General features: G+C 40.9%; 1 protein-coding gene across 1 annotated transcript in view; it reads right to left on the bottom strand.

The window, feature by feature from the left end:
• DDC (dopa decarboxylase) overlaps positions 1-17,488 on the bottom strand; it is an 80,794-nt gene that overhangs the window by 21,430 nt on the left and 41,876 nt on the right. The window contains exons 7-11 of the mRNA XM_090049659.1: positions 16,864-16,930; positions 13,808-13,902; positions 10,040-10,107; positions 4,403-4,479; positions 820-839 (exon numbers count right to left, since the gene is read on the bottom strand). Of these exons, the coding sequence (XP_089905785.1) occupies positions 820-839; positions 4,403-4,479; positions 10,040-10,107; positions 13,808-13,902; positions 16,864-16,930 (327 nt within the window). The remainder of the gene's footprint in view (positions 1-819; positions 840-4,402; positions 4,480-10,039; positions 10,108-13,807; positions 13,903-16,863; positions 16,931-17,488) is intronic.

Genomic DNA, 17,488 nt, shown 5'->3' with positions numbered 1-17,488 from the left:
CTAAATCTCTCTGAATGTTTTCCAAATCAATTCAGAGGCTTTGGATTCAATTTGGACCTTCTAATGGGTGTCCCAATTTGATTCGGATTCAGAGATTCAGCCACAGAATCGGTCCAAACCTCCTCCAAATCGAATTGACAACCAAAGCTTTGCACAGCCCTACAAGGGAGCAAAAAAGTCCCTGCAAAGGCAAGCTTTTCAGCTAGTGGGCTACAGGAGGTTCTCCTTGGCTCCCCCTGTCCCCAAAGGAGCCTGATAACTGACAAGTTGTCCTCTTCCCTGTCAGTGAAGGGGACTGGTAGTCAGTGGTCAGCTGGCAGCTGCTGGAGAGGATTGGGAATTGATAGGAATTGGTCATGCCACTTGAACAGTCTTAGAGAGAGCCAAGACTGTCTGAACAGTCAGCAGAAGGTCCCCACGGGACTCTCTGACAGTTCGCACTGGATGAGCTATCAGGCACCAACTTTGGCAAGAGGAAGGGACAGCAGAGGACTATGGGATAATGGGGGATCCTAGGGCTTCTCATCATGCTACATAAATCTGAACAGGCATTACACTGACTGCTTGAAAACTCATTCTCCAGTGAAGTTACTTTTTGAAAGAGCTACCACATTATGGTGGAATTACTATTTTTTTCCACAAGGAACTGGAAAAGGCTTTGTATATTGCCCAACAAAAATGTGATGCCTGTCCGTGGCTTGAGTTTTCTTGGCAGAAAAGTGCTGATGTTTTAAGAAACATGAGGAAAAAAAAATAGAAAAACAGCTCTTCTTTTGTCTTTTTAACATCTTAAAGTCAAATTATTAATGATGTACTTACCCGGTAATCTGTAATAAGACCTAAGAGGGGGAAAAAATAAATCCAATTACTCTAACTTCAAAAACCAGATACTAGAGAATTTTGCCATTTTACCCTTTGTAAGGTACTCAGTACAACCAAAAGCTATTGGAGCTGAAGCAAAAGAGCATGTATGAGGAAGCACCTTGACATCTTGGGCTCACCTGCTTCTTAATTGGTGGGACTATACCTGCTTTTAAATAGCCAAAATTAAGCAGTTTTCATGAGAAGCAATGAGTCTCCTTTCTGTTAAATTTGAGGCCTGTGAAAATGCTAGCTCAAATCATTGCATTTATTTTCCTGTTTCAAGGGGACACTTGTCTAGAAGGCATCAAATAATTGACATGTAAGAGACGCAACTGCCTCTGTGAAGTGGAAGCCAAAGGAAGAATAGTAACAGGTCACTGGTTCATCACAGGTTCTCTGTCATAAAGTTTCCTCAGTCTTCACTCTGGTGAATCAAAGACATGTTCAAGAGGGATTTTGTGCTACTAACCACTCCACTGTGTTTATTCAGACACTTGCTGTTTGTTCCTAGGTGTGTCGCTCAGGAGGGCTGAGAGCTCTAAATGATAATCAAACATCAGCTCTACTCAGAGGATAATGTTGGGCATTTCTCTGTTGTTTTTTCTCAAAGTCTTGTTCAAAGCTCTTTATAACACTGACTGACAACGCCAAAAAACATCCTTGTGAGGCAGGCCTAGAATAAGGATAGCTATATTTTGTTCAATTACCAAGAGTCAGGAGGTGCATCTCCTTTTGCAAATCAGTTAATTGAATTAATTTCACATTAGAGGAAACTGAGACATGAACTTGAATGTTTTGTATATGATTATGTGGTGAGTCTGTGACAGAGACAAGAACAGAACTCAGATCTTCTGCCCTCAGTTCTAGAAACGTGCTAAGGGGCATGTTTAATTCCAAGCCTATTTAGAGACACACTTAAGAGCATGCTTAGCTTTATTACTGCTTCTACTACTACTTCTATTCTGCTTTACCCATGCATGTAAGTTGGACCATGTGACTTAAGTATGTGCCTCAGTGCTTGTCTGAATTGGATTACAATGAAAAATGTTCACTCTCCTCTGCCTGAAGAAGCATGTTTGGACCTGAAAGCTTGCAAAGAAATATATATTTTTTTGCCACTATTTAGTTGGTCTAATAAAATATATCACCTCTAGCACAAGAGTTTTGTCTGCTTCTGCCTCTTAGAACAACGTGACTATAAGCTATATCCCTGCTGTATCACATGTACTTACCTGGCTAGTTACATGCCGTATGTACCATTCTTATAATCTATAGGGGAAAAGGAAGTATTTCTTGCAGTGTCATTCTTACCTGACAACCAAATGCAGTGGCAAGCTACGTTTGGGTATACAGCTTAGGTACATGAGGATGTACTCCTTATTATAACTGCCTAATCTTACCTTTACCCACCATTAGTCTGTTCCTTCTAATCATAACCAAGCTCTTGAGAGAAGTGACTGTCTCTTTACTGAACATTTGTATAAAACCAAGGACAGCAGGACCCTTAAGGACTGCTTTAACAACAACAATAAATTTATTTCATTATAGTCAAGGGAAAGACTTCCACCGACTTCAGTGGAAGATCAAATGGGTCTCAGCTGAGTAGCAAAGTAATTTGATGACACCCATTTTCCTCTACATCTCAATGACCATTTTAGTTTAATAGTTGCAAGCCTGGTAGTAAAGAGTAAGGCAACCTCTGATGAGCGCATAATTTTATGTCACCTAATGACCCACTAGTAACACATTTCAGAAGCTATAGAGCATAATGCAATCAATGATTAGTCCTTGTCCTAGTGATTACAAGCCTTACTCTTCCATTTGTATTTAACCAGGAGGAACAGAATTGTGGGAGCACATGCGGTATTCACAATAGAATACAAAGCTGTAATTTCCTAATGCTGCCATTTGGATATGACCTGTATCCTGGGTTGCCAGGCAAGCTCATACAATCTTCCTGGCATGACTATGGAAGTCACACAGAATTATAATTACTGACAAAATAAAGACTTTCCCCTTTTGGGCACACATAATTGCAGCATGGTTATTAAGAGTAATTGCACACAGATAGATGTATTTTGTCACTCACTTAAATTCCTGAATGATAGATAAATGAGGTTTAAAATGTCACTTTGTTTACCTTGTAAGCAGTGGTTAAAAAGCTGGGTGCATACTACTAAATGCCAAATCCCAGAATTAGAGAACTGAATAAAAATGTTTTCAGATGTGATGAGCTCCCCTAAACCTTGTTGAAGTCAATGGGAGCTGGAGATGCTCAATACCTTGACAAACCCAGACATGTTTATTGAAATGCCTAAATATGGAATCAGCAGCTCAGTTTTGGGCACACATATCTGAAAAGCGTGGCCCCTATTTTAAGGAAGTCACTGACGAATGGGAATAAGGCACAGAGTAACTGGGGTCCTAAATAGAAACACAGAAAATTAGGGTTTGAAGAAACCTCCGGAGACCATCTAGTCCAGCTCCCTGCTCAAAGCAGTACCAGCTCCAATTATATTATCCTAGCCAAGGCTTGCTCTAGCCAGGTCTTAAAAAATTCCAAGGATAGAGAGTCCACAACTGCTCTGGGTAACCTGTTTCACTGCTTTACTATCCTCCTAGTGAGAAAGTTTTTCCTAATATCTAACCTAAAGTTCCCTTGCTGCAACTTGAAACCACTGCACCTTGTTTTGTCATCTGCCACTACTAAAAACAGTCTAGCTCCATCCTCTTTTGAACCCCCTTCAGGTAATTGAAGACTGCAATTAAATCCCTCCCCCCCCATGTCAGTCTTCTCTTCTCCAGGCTAAATAAGCCCAGTTCCCTCAACCTTGCCTCATAAGTCATGTGTCCTAGCTCCCCAGCTATTTCCACTGAACTGTCTCCAATTTGTCTAAATTCTTTCTGTACTGGGGGGTCAAAACTAGATGCAGTACTCCAGATGTGGCCTCAGCAGTGCCAAATAGAGGAGAATAATTACTTCCTTCAATCTGCAGACAATGCAGCCCAGTATGCCGTTAGCCTTCTTCGCAACAAGAGCATACTGTTGGCTCAAATGGATGGTTCAAATTTGGACCAGGCATATTCAAGGTATGGCACCCTCCAATGACCTATGCAATGCACTTAGGTTCACAAAAGGTTGTTCCCTGTATATAAAATCTTATTTTGCTAGTCTGTAAAGATGCATATATCTACCCTGCCACCTACACAATTGAATCATCACATCCAGATCACAACAAATATTAACCCAGCACATATTCTTGGTTGGTATGGAGCTGGAGAAATCCCACTGACAAGTATGAACATCATAAAATTATTATCCTCCAACCACCATTGTATTTGTATCAACTAAAAATCTCACTGGAAATCTATCTGTATGTTTGCAAGCTCACAACCATTGAGAATCTGGTCCTAAGTCACCTTTTGAAATGGGACAGAGATGATTTTGAAAGTGTTGCCCCTAGTCTTTAGCTATTTTTTTTCATTTAAAATAAGTGTGTATAAAACAATGATCATCTTCTTTTAAATACAAAAGTACCAGATTCCTGGTGGTTATGCTGCAGGTAAAGTGGATCTAACTTGAAGGCACCTATTAAATCGGATCTCTTCTTCACCCTGCATGAAAAGAATAGACACGGATTACTCTGAAGAGAAAGGACAAATAAATAGTGGTTAGTGGCAAAACTCAAGCTCACGTCTCAACATCTGTTTCTATCACCGATATAGATACGGTGGGCAGGCTATTCCTTTTCTAGCCTCACAAACCTTAATCCATTTCATGGCTATCATAAATGTTGGTGTTAATGATACTTCTTCATAGATTCATAGATTGTAGAGTCAGAAGAAACCACAAAGGATCATTGTACCTGACCCTCTGCCAGGGGGCAGGAAAGAGGACCATGGTCAGAGGACCCCAGTCAGGTGACTGTCAAGCCTCCTCTTGAAGACCTCCAAGTTAGGTGGTAGTACCACCTCTTTTGGAAGCCCATTCCAGATTCTGGCCATCCTTACTGTAAAAAAATTCTTCCTAATGTCTAACCTGATTCTCCTGTCCACTAGTTTGTACCCATTATTCCTAGTTACTCCTAGGGGTGCCCTGGTAAATAGCACTTCTCCAGTTCCTTGTTGTCCCCCCCTTGATAAACTTATAGGCAGCTACAAGGTCTCCCCTCAACTATCTCTTGTGAAGGCTGAAGAAATCCAGATCCCTCAACTTCCCCGCATAGGGTCTTTCAAGGAGGTCACTAATCATGTGAGTGGCCCTCCTCTGAGCCCTCTCCAGATTCTCTGTGTCCCTCTTGAAGTGCAAGCCGTGGTGCTAGAGCAGTGGTGCTCAACTTCTGGCCCTGTGGGCTGGATAAGTGGTGGAGGATCTTGTGGGTCAGTCCACAGGCCAGATCCAGCATGGGGAAGCTGTGGCAATTAATGATGCCATCAATCCCCTGCTCCCAAATGTTGGGACTGGTAAGGAGCCTTGTAAGCCAGATGACATGTTCCCTTGGGCTGGATTTGGTCCACAGGCCAGAGGTTGAGTACCACTGTATTAAAATAATTTTAGATGACAAGTAACCTGGTGGAACCTGCAATGAGCACATTCCCTCCATGAGTCCCACAGAGTGAAATGACTTGCTAAGCATCACTCAGAACATCATTGGCTGGGCAGGGAATGGAGCTTGGGCCTCCCAGAAGGAACATGTCAGTTACTTGCATATTAAAATTCTTAAGACTGAGAGTACAATAAAGATTCCTGAGAACAGAGTAGTGAGAATCATTAGGAAAAGTGATTATTTTATTTTGACTGTGCAACTAGAGTTTTTAACAACCTCAATTATCATCTGTTTTAATGATAAAGAAAATAACCAAAGTGCTTACTTCACATTATAGAGCAAATGCATGTAAAATTTAATTTCAATCTATAAAAAGCCACTTTCCTTTAAAAATGCATGCACAGTGAACCTCAACAAAAGAAAACTAGGTTTTTTGTACATTAAGATAATCATAAACCACCCCCACCCCCCCAAAAAAGAAAAAATTACTTTGGAACCAACAGTTTATTGGGTATTAACCTGAAGTAATTTGTCATCTTTGAATACAATCAAAATTTTATTCCTGTCTTATTTCAGAACAAACCAAAATGGTTAACAGATGCCCAAGCCCCAGCTGACCTGTATTGTCATGTTGCTATATACCTGCCATTTGTGTATGGAAAATAATACTCTCTTATGTCGCTCCATTAGCCATTCCTTTCTGTGGAGCTAGAAGCTGGCAGTATAATGAAATTGCCTCCTACTTATGTTAGATAGTGCTACTAGATTATTTATTACCAAAGTATTACTACAGCAATAAGGTTAGATTGACACAATCACCTTGCATAGAAAAGAAATGGCAACATTTATATTGGGGGTAAGTGTTTAAGTGACATAGAGCCCATGTGCCATTGAACCTCAATGGGACCTGGGCTCCTAAATCATTTACGTTCCTTTTGACAATTTAAGTTTATATATAGTAGGGATTTCTAAAGGATACTAGCTTCCCTGGGATTAAGTTCCTTTTAGTTCATTCAGAGACAAATGGTTCAGTTCTAGTCTTTATGACTATATTTAATCTTTCATCCTTCTACCCAGTGGAATTACAGGTGCTGAGGGAGGTAGCATTTGGAGTTAGACCAGGTTTAGGCTGCAGTTCAAGATCTAAGTTCAGCAGAGCTTTTATACATGTGTTTAACATCAAGCAAATGTTTATCTCCCTTTAAAATCAATGGGATTATAAGAATATGCTAAAGGACTTCACTGAAGTGAGGCCTTAATGATGTTGAAATATTTTAAAAATTTCAGGAAGAGCTATTTGATGAGAGCTTTTATCTCATCTGGTCTCCTGGGTTTAGACCAGACATATTACTAAACTGTAGGAATGTATGTATGTCTGATGCTTTGGGACTGAAGTGCTCAGATACCATAGCTCTAACTACAGTATAAGGCTAGGGATACAAGTTACACACAGATTGGTTTAAGTGATTAGAAACTGGTTTAAACCTGTAACAGAATAAAAGTTCAGTGCACATAAACCACCTTCAAAATGGCTGAAATTCGTTTAAGATAAACCTGGCTGAATGTAGTATCAGAATCAACTGGTTAAGGTCAAACCAGAAGAGGAAGCGAACACACAGCTCATGCTGGCTACATCCTGAAGAGCCATGGTCTACCACCCCCCGGCTTCTGGCTTGAGTCACTGCACGTGTGTGGCTGCACTTCCTGAAACAAAAGTGAATGTCTGTTCATTTGCTTATTGGTTCAATAATTGCAGCTTAGATTAACCTGCAAAGGCTGAATTGGTTCAGCCTCTGGCTTTTTGTCTAAATACCTTGCCAAATTCTGTAGACAGGTAAAAAAATAGCCCTGTGTGCATTTGTGTTGTGTGTATCAACATAAACACCTTTAATAGAAAAAAATGCCTAATAAGGCTACTTACAGTAAGAAATCAATCTTGGCTTAAGAGGAACCTTCTATAATTGCTTTACAAAGAGCATAGGAGACCTGGATTGTCTCAGTAGTGTTTTTCCACTCCTGCCAATTTACCATGTATGTCATAAAGGCAATTTATTGAGAAGAGGAGGAAGAGAAGGCGACTGATATAGAGCATGTACTCAGAAAGGAAACATTATCAAGGTTAAATCATGAGTGAGTGTGACCAGCAATACAAAGCAGTAATCTAGCAGGCGAATAAGGAAATCCTTCAAATTACTGGAGGAAAATAAAGCAGGATTATTAATGGTACATGTGCTGCCATACTTAGAACAACAGTTGCTCTTCTGTGTGGAGGTCTTTTTCCCCAAGACTTTCCAATGAGTTAGGAACTACTGTTATGTTTTATGATGAGCAGATAAGGGTGGGGTCTCACTGAGGGCACACAGTGTAACAAAGGAGCAGGAGAAGGGGGTTGTGCTTACGGAGTTATAAACCTGCCCAGAGCAATTCTTCTATTTCTTGATGCCAACTGGCCTACTACAGTAATGACAATGTCAGATTGATAGAACTGGTCTATTCAAAGAGGGCAAGGGAATTGCTGGCTCCAGGAACAGAAGGAAACAGACTGGCCTAATCATAGACCCAGCACATATGGTTTCCCACTCTACCAATGGAAACACATATGAGGCAGCAGTTCTATGTCCCATTTTTCCAAAGGAAAATATTGATCAGGAAAAGGCAGGCTACACAGGCCAAAATATCTCAAAGAAGGGTTCATTAAAGCAGGTCCCTAAATGAAAATGGTAAGATTTTTAGAGCTGCTCAGCACCCATTCCCCACAATGGGACACGCCAATGTTGAGCTCCTTAGAACAGTAGGGACAAACCTTTTTGGCAGACATTTCACAAATTAGCCCCATACTCACCCCAAGTACCACTCTGATCCCCTTTCTCTGCCTGATCTGCTGGTCTGATTTCTGTTCCCTTCCCTGTGCCCCCTGCCCAATTTGCTCCTTTGCTTCCTGCCCATCTGCTTCTTCTTCAGTCTGCTGCATGCCACACAGAAACTGCTCATGTCACTTGGGGCACCCATGCTGCAGGTTGGCTACCCCTACTGTAGAAAACCAAACCACTGAGCTTGAAGGTCCAAACTTTGAGCATCACCCTTGGACACAATATGCAGAACCCTTACACCCTTGCCTGAACAAGATGTAGGAGCCTAGGATAAACTTATGTATCCTTTATTAGTTTTAAGGCCAGAGTCAGCATGCATCTAGAATCCAGGAGGAGCCCAGTCTCTCTCCATAAGGTTTTACCAAACGGTGTATTATAGACAAATCTAAGCAGTACTATGCATTCACTGTTCAATGCTATCTAGGAAATTCTACCCTATTACAGAATTTATCTGTTGCCCCAAAAAGTCACACAAATACACAATTAGGAAATCCAGTTTAAACTTACATTCAAAATGTCCAAGATGCAAAGTGAAGAATTTAAAGCAAACAGCTTGAAATTTCCCAATGTAAGGTTTCTGTGACTTCTGAGTACATTCTTTTATAGTAATTATTTTCACACACACACACACACACACACACATACACCCACACTTTTTAAAATATCTAGACATTGACAGGTGGAAAGCAGTACAGTTCAACAGAAAGCTTTGTAATTTTTAAAAATACATTTAAGTACTTTAAGAGCAATGATATAGCTGTGATGGTCCAGAAATTGTGTGCGAGGAAAGCATTTCTCAGGGTGATAGCTGTTATTGGACAAATTATGTAGTAAGGATAAAATCAGACAAGCTTTCAAATGTGAGACATTGATCAGAGGCCTGACAAAGAATATGTTATATTCAAAACCTTGTCTAATTCTAATTCTGGTTACATAGTTGGCTCAATAACAGACATCAGTCTAAAAAAGTCTTTGCCTCTCACTTAACTTGGGGCAGAGTCTAGAATTAAGGGGAGATTTTCAAAAAGTACTAATGGCAGCAGATGGGACCCAAGGCCTAAATGTCCTCTAAATTGTAGCACATTAACATATATGATGGATGTCTGTGATGCTTAATTTCCTCACTCCATCAGTGGCTTCTCTGACACTAGGTTCTTTGAGTTATGAGTAGGAATTGGGGGAAGTTAGTAAAGGAATTCCACCTTTCTCCCCTCCCGCCCTTACACACATCCATAGAGACATCTCATCATGAGATAATTATACTCTTGGGGCTAGGCTAAGCCACAGAGTAATCTTGGTCTACTGAGACTGACTACCACTACACATGAGGCAGAGTAAAAATACCCATCACCAACTGACCTAAATAGGAAAAATATGTTTGTAGTAGGGCACTGTGACCTGGAGAATTTAAAGTCTACCAGAGGGTGCAGATATAGACATACAGGTTTAGTACTGCTTTGCATATGAGAAATACCTTGAATTAGGAGAAAATAAGGGGGTGAGTACAGAATGGAACAGATCTGAATACTCTAAACTCCCGTTTCTGAAGCCAGACTTCAGGGCTCAGAGCCATCTCTAGCCTTCTGCAACCTCAGTTAATGACAGAGTATGACTGATGTGAATAATTCACAGTTTATGGCATTGGTTAAAACTCCATGCGTCTATACAACCAGAATGAACATCTAACCTTGGGGAGACAGTGTGCTTTCCCACAAAGATCAAGATCACTGATAACCTTCCATATTCTGTAGTACTTACCACATAGCAGAGCAGTCAAAATTGATGAGGAGCCACTTGTGAGGGTTAAAGTTAAGTGAATTGGCATACTGACATGATAAAAAGAAGAAAAAAAGCATTAGGAAAAAGTTCTCTGTCATATTACAGCAGCACTGCCAGTTTCCCCAGTTGCACCTTCAATCATAATGTAACTCTATGTAAAGCAAATGAGAGTTGTACATGCATACTGGTTGAAATTTAGCTCTCTGTAGAGGACTACAGCAAACACTACCACCCCATTGTCATATAAACCTTAACAGTCAGCAGAGCTACTTGCATGTTTAAAGTTATGCTCATGCTTAAACCTTTTCCTGAGTTTAAGCATGAGCATAAGCCTATGCTGAGTTTAAGCATGAGCATAAGCCTATGCACAAGGTTAAAAATTCAGGCTGTCTGGGCAACCTAAGTTCCTATTCCAAAGTGCTTCACAATAGTGTTCTAACATGTTTGCATTCTTTTTATATAGTCTACATAAAAACATCTCTATCTTAATATAAACAACATATCATTGTAATTGTACCTCGTTTTCTAATAAAGATGTCCTAGAATTCACTCATTCACAGACTGAAATATTAATTTTATAATTATAAATACAATGTAATATAATATATATGCAATATATAATGTAATATATAGTATTATATGGTCCATACATTTATATATATTATACATATTTTGAGATTCATATATCAGTGTTCATGTGTATATTTATTAAAATCTTTTAAAATTCTAACCCCATTCTCCAGAGTGTTTCCAGTTTCTTCTAGTTTTGTTTCATCTGCAGACTTGATACACACATACACATGCACAGAATATGTGCAATACACCCATACACAAATGCCATGTATTTAGATCTGGAATGGTATGTTGTATTTATAGACTAGTCGCAGTATTATAGGTGGTCAGAAAAATCTTTTTTCTCCCTCCAAATACTTAGTAGAATAAGGCTTTTAAAAGAATCCCACCAGACATTCTCATAAGAAGTGCGGGCTAGATAGAGTTACTGGTATGTGAATATATAATGGGCTGAATGATGGCAAGCAAAGAGTAACTATAAGGCTACAAACATATGTCACATTTCCCCCCAGATAAACCATTTTATCCCAGGACAAAGTGAAAACATTTAGATACCCATGTCCATTCTTCCAAGATAAATCCTAAAAAGGTTCATGGGATAAGAGGTGCTAACGACATTGCAAAGTGCATCTGAACACTTGTCCCAGAACTGCATTACTGAATTAATGTAGAAAGAAAAAGCAATAGTGCATTCAGCAATTCACCAAACTCTGAAGAGCATTATGTAAATGTGCATATCCCAGGCCAGGACATTGCTCTGTTCTGGGACAAACATGGATACAACATATCCTGAGATGAATGGATTGTCTGTTTCTAGTGTAATTGTATCAAGGTCAGACTGGCAGAAGGTTGCAAGCGACATTCCACAAGGTCTTTTCTCGATCTGATGCTGTTTAACATTTTTATTGATGACCTGGATGCAGGAATCCTGATCAAGTCTGCAGATGACATGAAACTAGAAGAAACTGCAAACACCCTGGAGAATGGGTTTAGAATTAAAAATAACAATAAGAAGTAAGAAGACTAAACTGCTGACCACAAAATGATGATATTCAACAAAGATAATTTTAAGATGCCAATGCCACACCTAGGGAAGAAAAATCAATTGCACACAATATAGAATGGGAGATAATGACCTGGCCGGTAGCACTGCTGAGAAGGATCTGAAGGTTATAGTGAATAACTAGCTCAGCTTGAGTGAGTAGTATGAGTTATCACAAAAAAAACACTCCAGCTATTGGGCTGGATTAAGAGAAGCATTAAATGCAGTGCACAGGAGGGAGTCAGGAGTCAGTATCACTCTATTCAGTGCTGATTAAGCTGCAGTAGAGTACTGGATCTAGTTCTGGGGCCCACCTCTTAAGGTTATAGAGAAACTAGAGATGATCCAGAAGGCAGAGATAAAGGCTAGGTAAAGACATTACATGTAAACCAGTATAAATGCCCCAAAACTGGTCTATGCTCATAGCAGAACAGAAATTCAGTGCACATAGACTGATTTAAAAATTGTGGAAACTGGTCTAAGATAGACCTGGATCAATGTACACTCAGATTTAATTGGTTTAGGTTAGACTGGTGCATTGGACTTCTGTACCAGGTCCCTTATTGATTCACATTAGGTTGCTGTATGCCAGCATCCCAGGCATCTTTGTAGCACCCCATTTGTTAGCCCCTGTTCACAGGAAGTCGTGCTAGCACTTGCTCCCTGGGCTCTCACAGAGCTGAGTCAGCAAAGCCTTTGTCCCCACCCCTGCCTCCTGCCTGTGGTGAGCTGTGAGCTGCAGCCAGGCAGGGTGGTGGGGTGGGAAATGGAGGCTTTTGCTGCATGGGCCCTACAGCTGATTGGGGGTGGCCCACCTGCTTAGCTGTGCTTGGCATCCTCCTGCTGGCCTCAGCCAGTGCAGGCAGCTTGCATGCCCCCGACAAAAGGGCAAATGCATGTTCTGTTTGCTTCTAAACTAACCTATGCTGTTTACAGAAACCCATGTAGCTTTGATTACTTCTGCATCAGGCTTTTTATATGTCTGTACCTAGCCAAAGATAACAAAGGGGTTGGGCTGCAAGCTGTACAAAGAGAGGCTGAGAGTACTAGGTATATTTATTTTGGAGAAAAGTATATTAAGGATGGATATCATGGCAGTTTTCAAATATCAAAAGGCTGGTGTAAGGAAAAGGGATAAAAATGAGCACCCTTGCTGCAAAGGACAGGACTGAGCAAGGCAAGATTTAGATCAAACCTCAGGAAGGCACCCACACCTCATTGCCCCATTTTGTAACTGTCTTCTCACATTGCTTTCCTAATGTTTTGTGAAGAAATTGGTGACTGCCATGTAAAAGGGTATTTTACCCCTTGATGTGTGAGGTAGGGAACCTATTCAGAGCTACTGAATAGTTAAAACCCTGACAGATGCGGGACTATACCATGGAGGCTGATTCATTTCCTTTAGGAACCAATAAAAGTAATTGGAAAAAAAAAACAAAAACCCACACAGGAAATTACAGCAAGCTTCATTTGCTGATAAAAAAGACAGAAAAAAAATGCTTTATTTGTTAGGGTTTTTTATTAGTCTCTACCTATCGGTACCATTCTGTTTAAACTTCTGGCTTTACCAAACAGTGATATTTTCTCCTCTGACGTGGAAGACAAGGACTTATCTGACAGTCTGAGGGAAGCTTCAGGAAATTGCTGTACGCTTATCTAAGTGCCCAAGTGCCAGGCAACTCATGAAGAGGGAGAGAAAAGAAGCCGGCGTCTCATTGGAAGAAAATTTCATCTAGCGAAAGTTTTATTATTAAACCCTGACTGCTGTAGATAGAGCTACAGGTTAGTTCTGTATGTCCCGTCCCTGAGTATGTAAACAGATGAGCAGATAAAAAAGCAGATGTTAATTATTACAACTTTAAAAAAAAATCAAGATTACCCTTTTAAAAAGTTCTTATCATGGACAATCAACGCCCCCACGTCCACAACACACTCCAGAGTGCTTGGTTGATTCAACTTTATTTCAATACCATTTTGAAAAACAAATTTCTACAGCAGGTAGTAGCCTGGTAGTAGCCTGGTCCTTTTATCATAAAGACAGCAGGACAGGCATTAATGTTATAGTCATAGGAAGTTAGAGATTTAAAATCCATGGGCTTTTGGTGGTATAAGAAAAAAATATCACCACTCACCTCCACTCCATTTAGAAGATACCGGAATTCAGGGCAGATGAAAGAACTCCCTGCATAGGCTGCATCAATATGCAACCAGATATTCTCTTTATTACCTGAGAAAAGAAAGACAAATAAGCGAAGACTTTGTTTTATCATTAGTCATTTCATAAGACCAAGGGACTAAGAAGCACCCAGTGTTCTGAATAACTATTCATTCACAACACAATATTTTCAAATATGATATGCTCAGGACATTAAAAAATACATATTTAAAAAAATCTATTGACATACATATATGCATTAATTTCTAGAAACAAAAATTCTCAACTGGAATTAAAATTCTAGCTTCTGAGTGCTCCAGAGCAGCAGATTCTTATCTGGCACCATTTTTCAGAGACACTTATGCTGCTAAATGAACTATTTCTAACAATACAGAAAAATAAATATATGGATAAAAAATGTTGAGAAATTAGAGCCATGTATGTGAACAAACTGTCACATATTAGGAATTTACTAGCTGAAGTTATTCATTAAGTGCTTCACGCAAAACTATTTCAGCATATGTAGCTCCTTAGTTCCTGTAAATTTACTATGCATATTATGTGATTGGTGCCTTAAGAAAACATCAGATCTCATCCTGGTTTTATCAGAACAATTCCAGATGTTCATGTTCCAGTGAGCCAATAACTTCTTCCTGGATGCTTAAAATGTCATTTCACCAGACAAAATATACAGATTGTAGAAAAATGCACATTTTAGCTGCTTTAAAATGAAAGGGAAACTGCTGCTCAGGAGCATGCAGCAGCTGCTGCAATGTAACTTGTCCATCTGGGATGTGCCACTGTTCCTGCTGTTACTTAAACCTGGAGGTTCCTACCCAGAGGCTTTTGCCCTTCAGCTCCGGGTCAGACCAGTCTTCATATTTGGGGCCAGGAAAGGATTTTACTCCATGGTCAGATTGGTATGAACTCTGGGGATCTTTGTTTTCCTCTGTTGCTGGGGGCATGGCCCTCTTCCTTGGTTCTCTTGAGCACATATTAATCGCTTTTATAGCAGCAGGACATTGGCCATCATGATCCTCCTGCTTTAACTGTAGCAGTTTATGGCATTAAGTCTTGTGCTGTGTCAGAGTTGACTGGGTAGTTTTGCTAAGACGTTAGAGATGGGGTTGATCAGTAATGTGGGGCCAATCTGCATGCCAGGTCAGGTATGATGGGGGCAAGGGGAGGAGGTCCATGGACCCAAACTGGCCCATGGACCAGACCTGTGCCATAAGTACTCACTGTGCCCCGTGTGGGTCTGGGGCAGCACCACTGGCCCTATGTTTGACACCCCTGGGTTAGACAGTAGGTTGCATAGGCTGGTTTGGATGGGGATGATCCTACCTCAGGCAGGGGATAGGTTAGATGACCTCTGGAGGTTCCTTCCAACCCTACTTCTCTATGATTACATGAGCCTGTAGTAGATGGGTATTAAAGATATGGTCTGAGTCCACAGAGCCACATTGTTTAATCCCCAGTGCTATCCCCATGTGAAGCCAGTCTGGGTACCCCTTCCCATGCTCCGCATGCTGGATCTAGTGCCTGCTGCACCCACTACTACAGGACAATGCTGTACATGGGGCCCACTCTAGACAGAGTGAGCACTGAATGTGGCACAGTCTGGGACTAGCCAGAGCAGGCACTGGATCCGGTATGTCAGAGTATGGGCTTCATGGGTCCCCCATATGCTGGCACACTACAGCCAGTCCAGGGCCCATGCTTCATGAGGCACATACCCTGGATCTAGCCAGAAAGAGAGAGCCACATGCGGTGCAGTCCAGACCACATGGAGCAAGGGCTGTAGGCGCTGGATCCAGCATGCAGGGGAAGCAAGGGGTCTGTGGGCCTGATCTGAGCCCTGGGGCTGGCCCCGTGCCATTCATCTGGCCCATGGATCAGTCCTGTGCTACTCAGAACCAGATGAGTTTGATGAATCTGCTGTAGCAATACAAGGTAGCTAAATCACCCCAGCTTTGACTGTGAATAAAGCAGGGCTAAAGTTGGGATGGTTTAGTACCCTTGTGGCACTACAAAACCCTGAGGACAGAACAGGTAGAGCATAACAGCTGGTATCAATATCCTGTGCTATCAGTACAATTCTTACACCTGTTTGCACACTCAGTCTTCTCGTAGGCACAAGCTGTTCTAGATCAGTGGTTCTCAACCTTATGGACTTGAGGCACTTCTCCATAAGTTTCATTAACTGAGAAGCACTCAATCTCCAAAATGAATTTATATATTACAATACTTACATACTTACACAGGGGTTTGGCAATGGGGTTGGGGGATCATCGAGGCAGGGACAAGCTTATCTGCACAGTTTATCGCCTCACATCTCATGGCAGCCTTCAAAGGACCTGGGAGCACTGTGGTTGAGAGTCACTGTTCCAGATGTACTGCTACTACCCAAACTAAAATGCAACTACCTGTCACACGGTATGCAGCAAAAAATGCATTTCATGCCACTCATCATTCAAGATTAGAGCTCACCATAATTTAACAACACTGCAGCAGGAGTCAATGATCCCATCTAGTTAGTACAGCTCACTGTGCCAACCCCTGGTGACCATAGGGCAGAATGAGTGAGGGGGTTGGTCTTTACCTCTCTGCTTCCCTATAGTCACAGGAACCAAAGGGAAAGAGTGCAAGCAACACAGGGGCTATCAATGTTAGTAAAAAACAGTAAAATTCTGCTTTTCCTTGCTCCTGGGAGGTTCTGACACAAGCAAAATGGATGAGAGAGAAGAGCTACACAGTGAAACACTTCAACCTTTTGCCACCCCCTAATATTTTTTGGCACAAAAGAGGTTACATTATCCCTTGAAGATATAGTCTGCTTCCACTTTGGTGATCTGGCCTGAAAACACAAGTTAGATTCTTGAAACAATATTAGAAAGCAATTGTAAGGGAAAGATTTATTATACACAGTTATTGCATTTGGGAACCAATGCCACACAACACCCTGGAAATGAGTCAGCAGGACTAGCTAACTGTTATTTACATTTTAGAAAGAAGCAGCAGACAACCACTTACAAATAGGCCCCAGCTCTAGCAGTTTGTCAAAGGAGCAGCAAGCCGTGGTTCCCAGAGTCGCACAAAACTGCAGAGCCAAAAAAAAGGCAAAAGTTTAAGAAACAAGTTTTCCAACAAAGAAAATTATCGAGTGAGAAATGGAGAGTCATAAAGACATCAAAGAACGAAAGAATGCAGGTGTTTTAGGATGTCAGAGCCACAGAACATGACGATAGCTATCTAATAAATGCATTACAGAGGTTTTCTAAAGTTTGAGGAAGTCTGCACTGGGGATTTTGAGTCTATGTATTTTGAGTGTACACATGCATAAACATACATGCATGCACACACACACAACCATGTTATATTAATATGTGTTGAGGTGTTTGTACATGTGTGTGCTCACATGTGTATGTGTATAAGTAGCACATTCAAATACATATGAAGAGCATAATGTAAACGTATTAAGCCAGTCAAGATAAAGCCAAGGCATTTTTGTCTCTGAAACAAGAGCTGACTTTTATTTTAAAAGGAAATTCATTAAATGAAGGGTGGGGGAAGAAGGGAGAAAAGGGCTTGTGGAAAAAATGTCCATTCTTTACCCCAAAAAGGCTTTAAGGACATGTCTTGACCAGCTAATTCGGAT

This window comes from Crocodylus siamensis, chromosome 5 (assembly GCF_052110815.1).
Source record: "Crocodylus siamensis isolate JL-2025a chromosome 5, ASM5211081v1, whole genome shotgun sequence".
NCBI classification, from domain to species: domain Eukaryota; kingdom Metazoa; phylum Chordata; order Crocodylia; family Crocodylidae; genus Crocodylus; species Crocodylus siamensis.
This window is presented reverse-complemented; position numbering and strand designations above follow the sequence as displayed.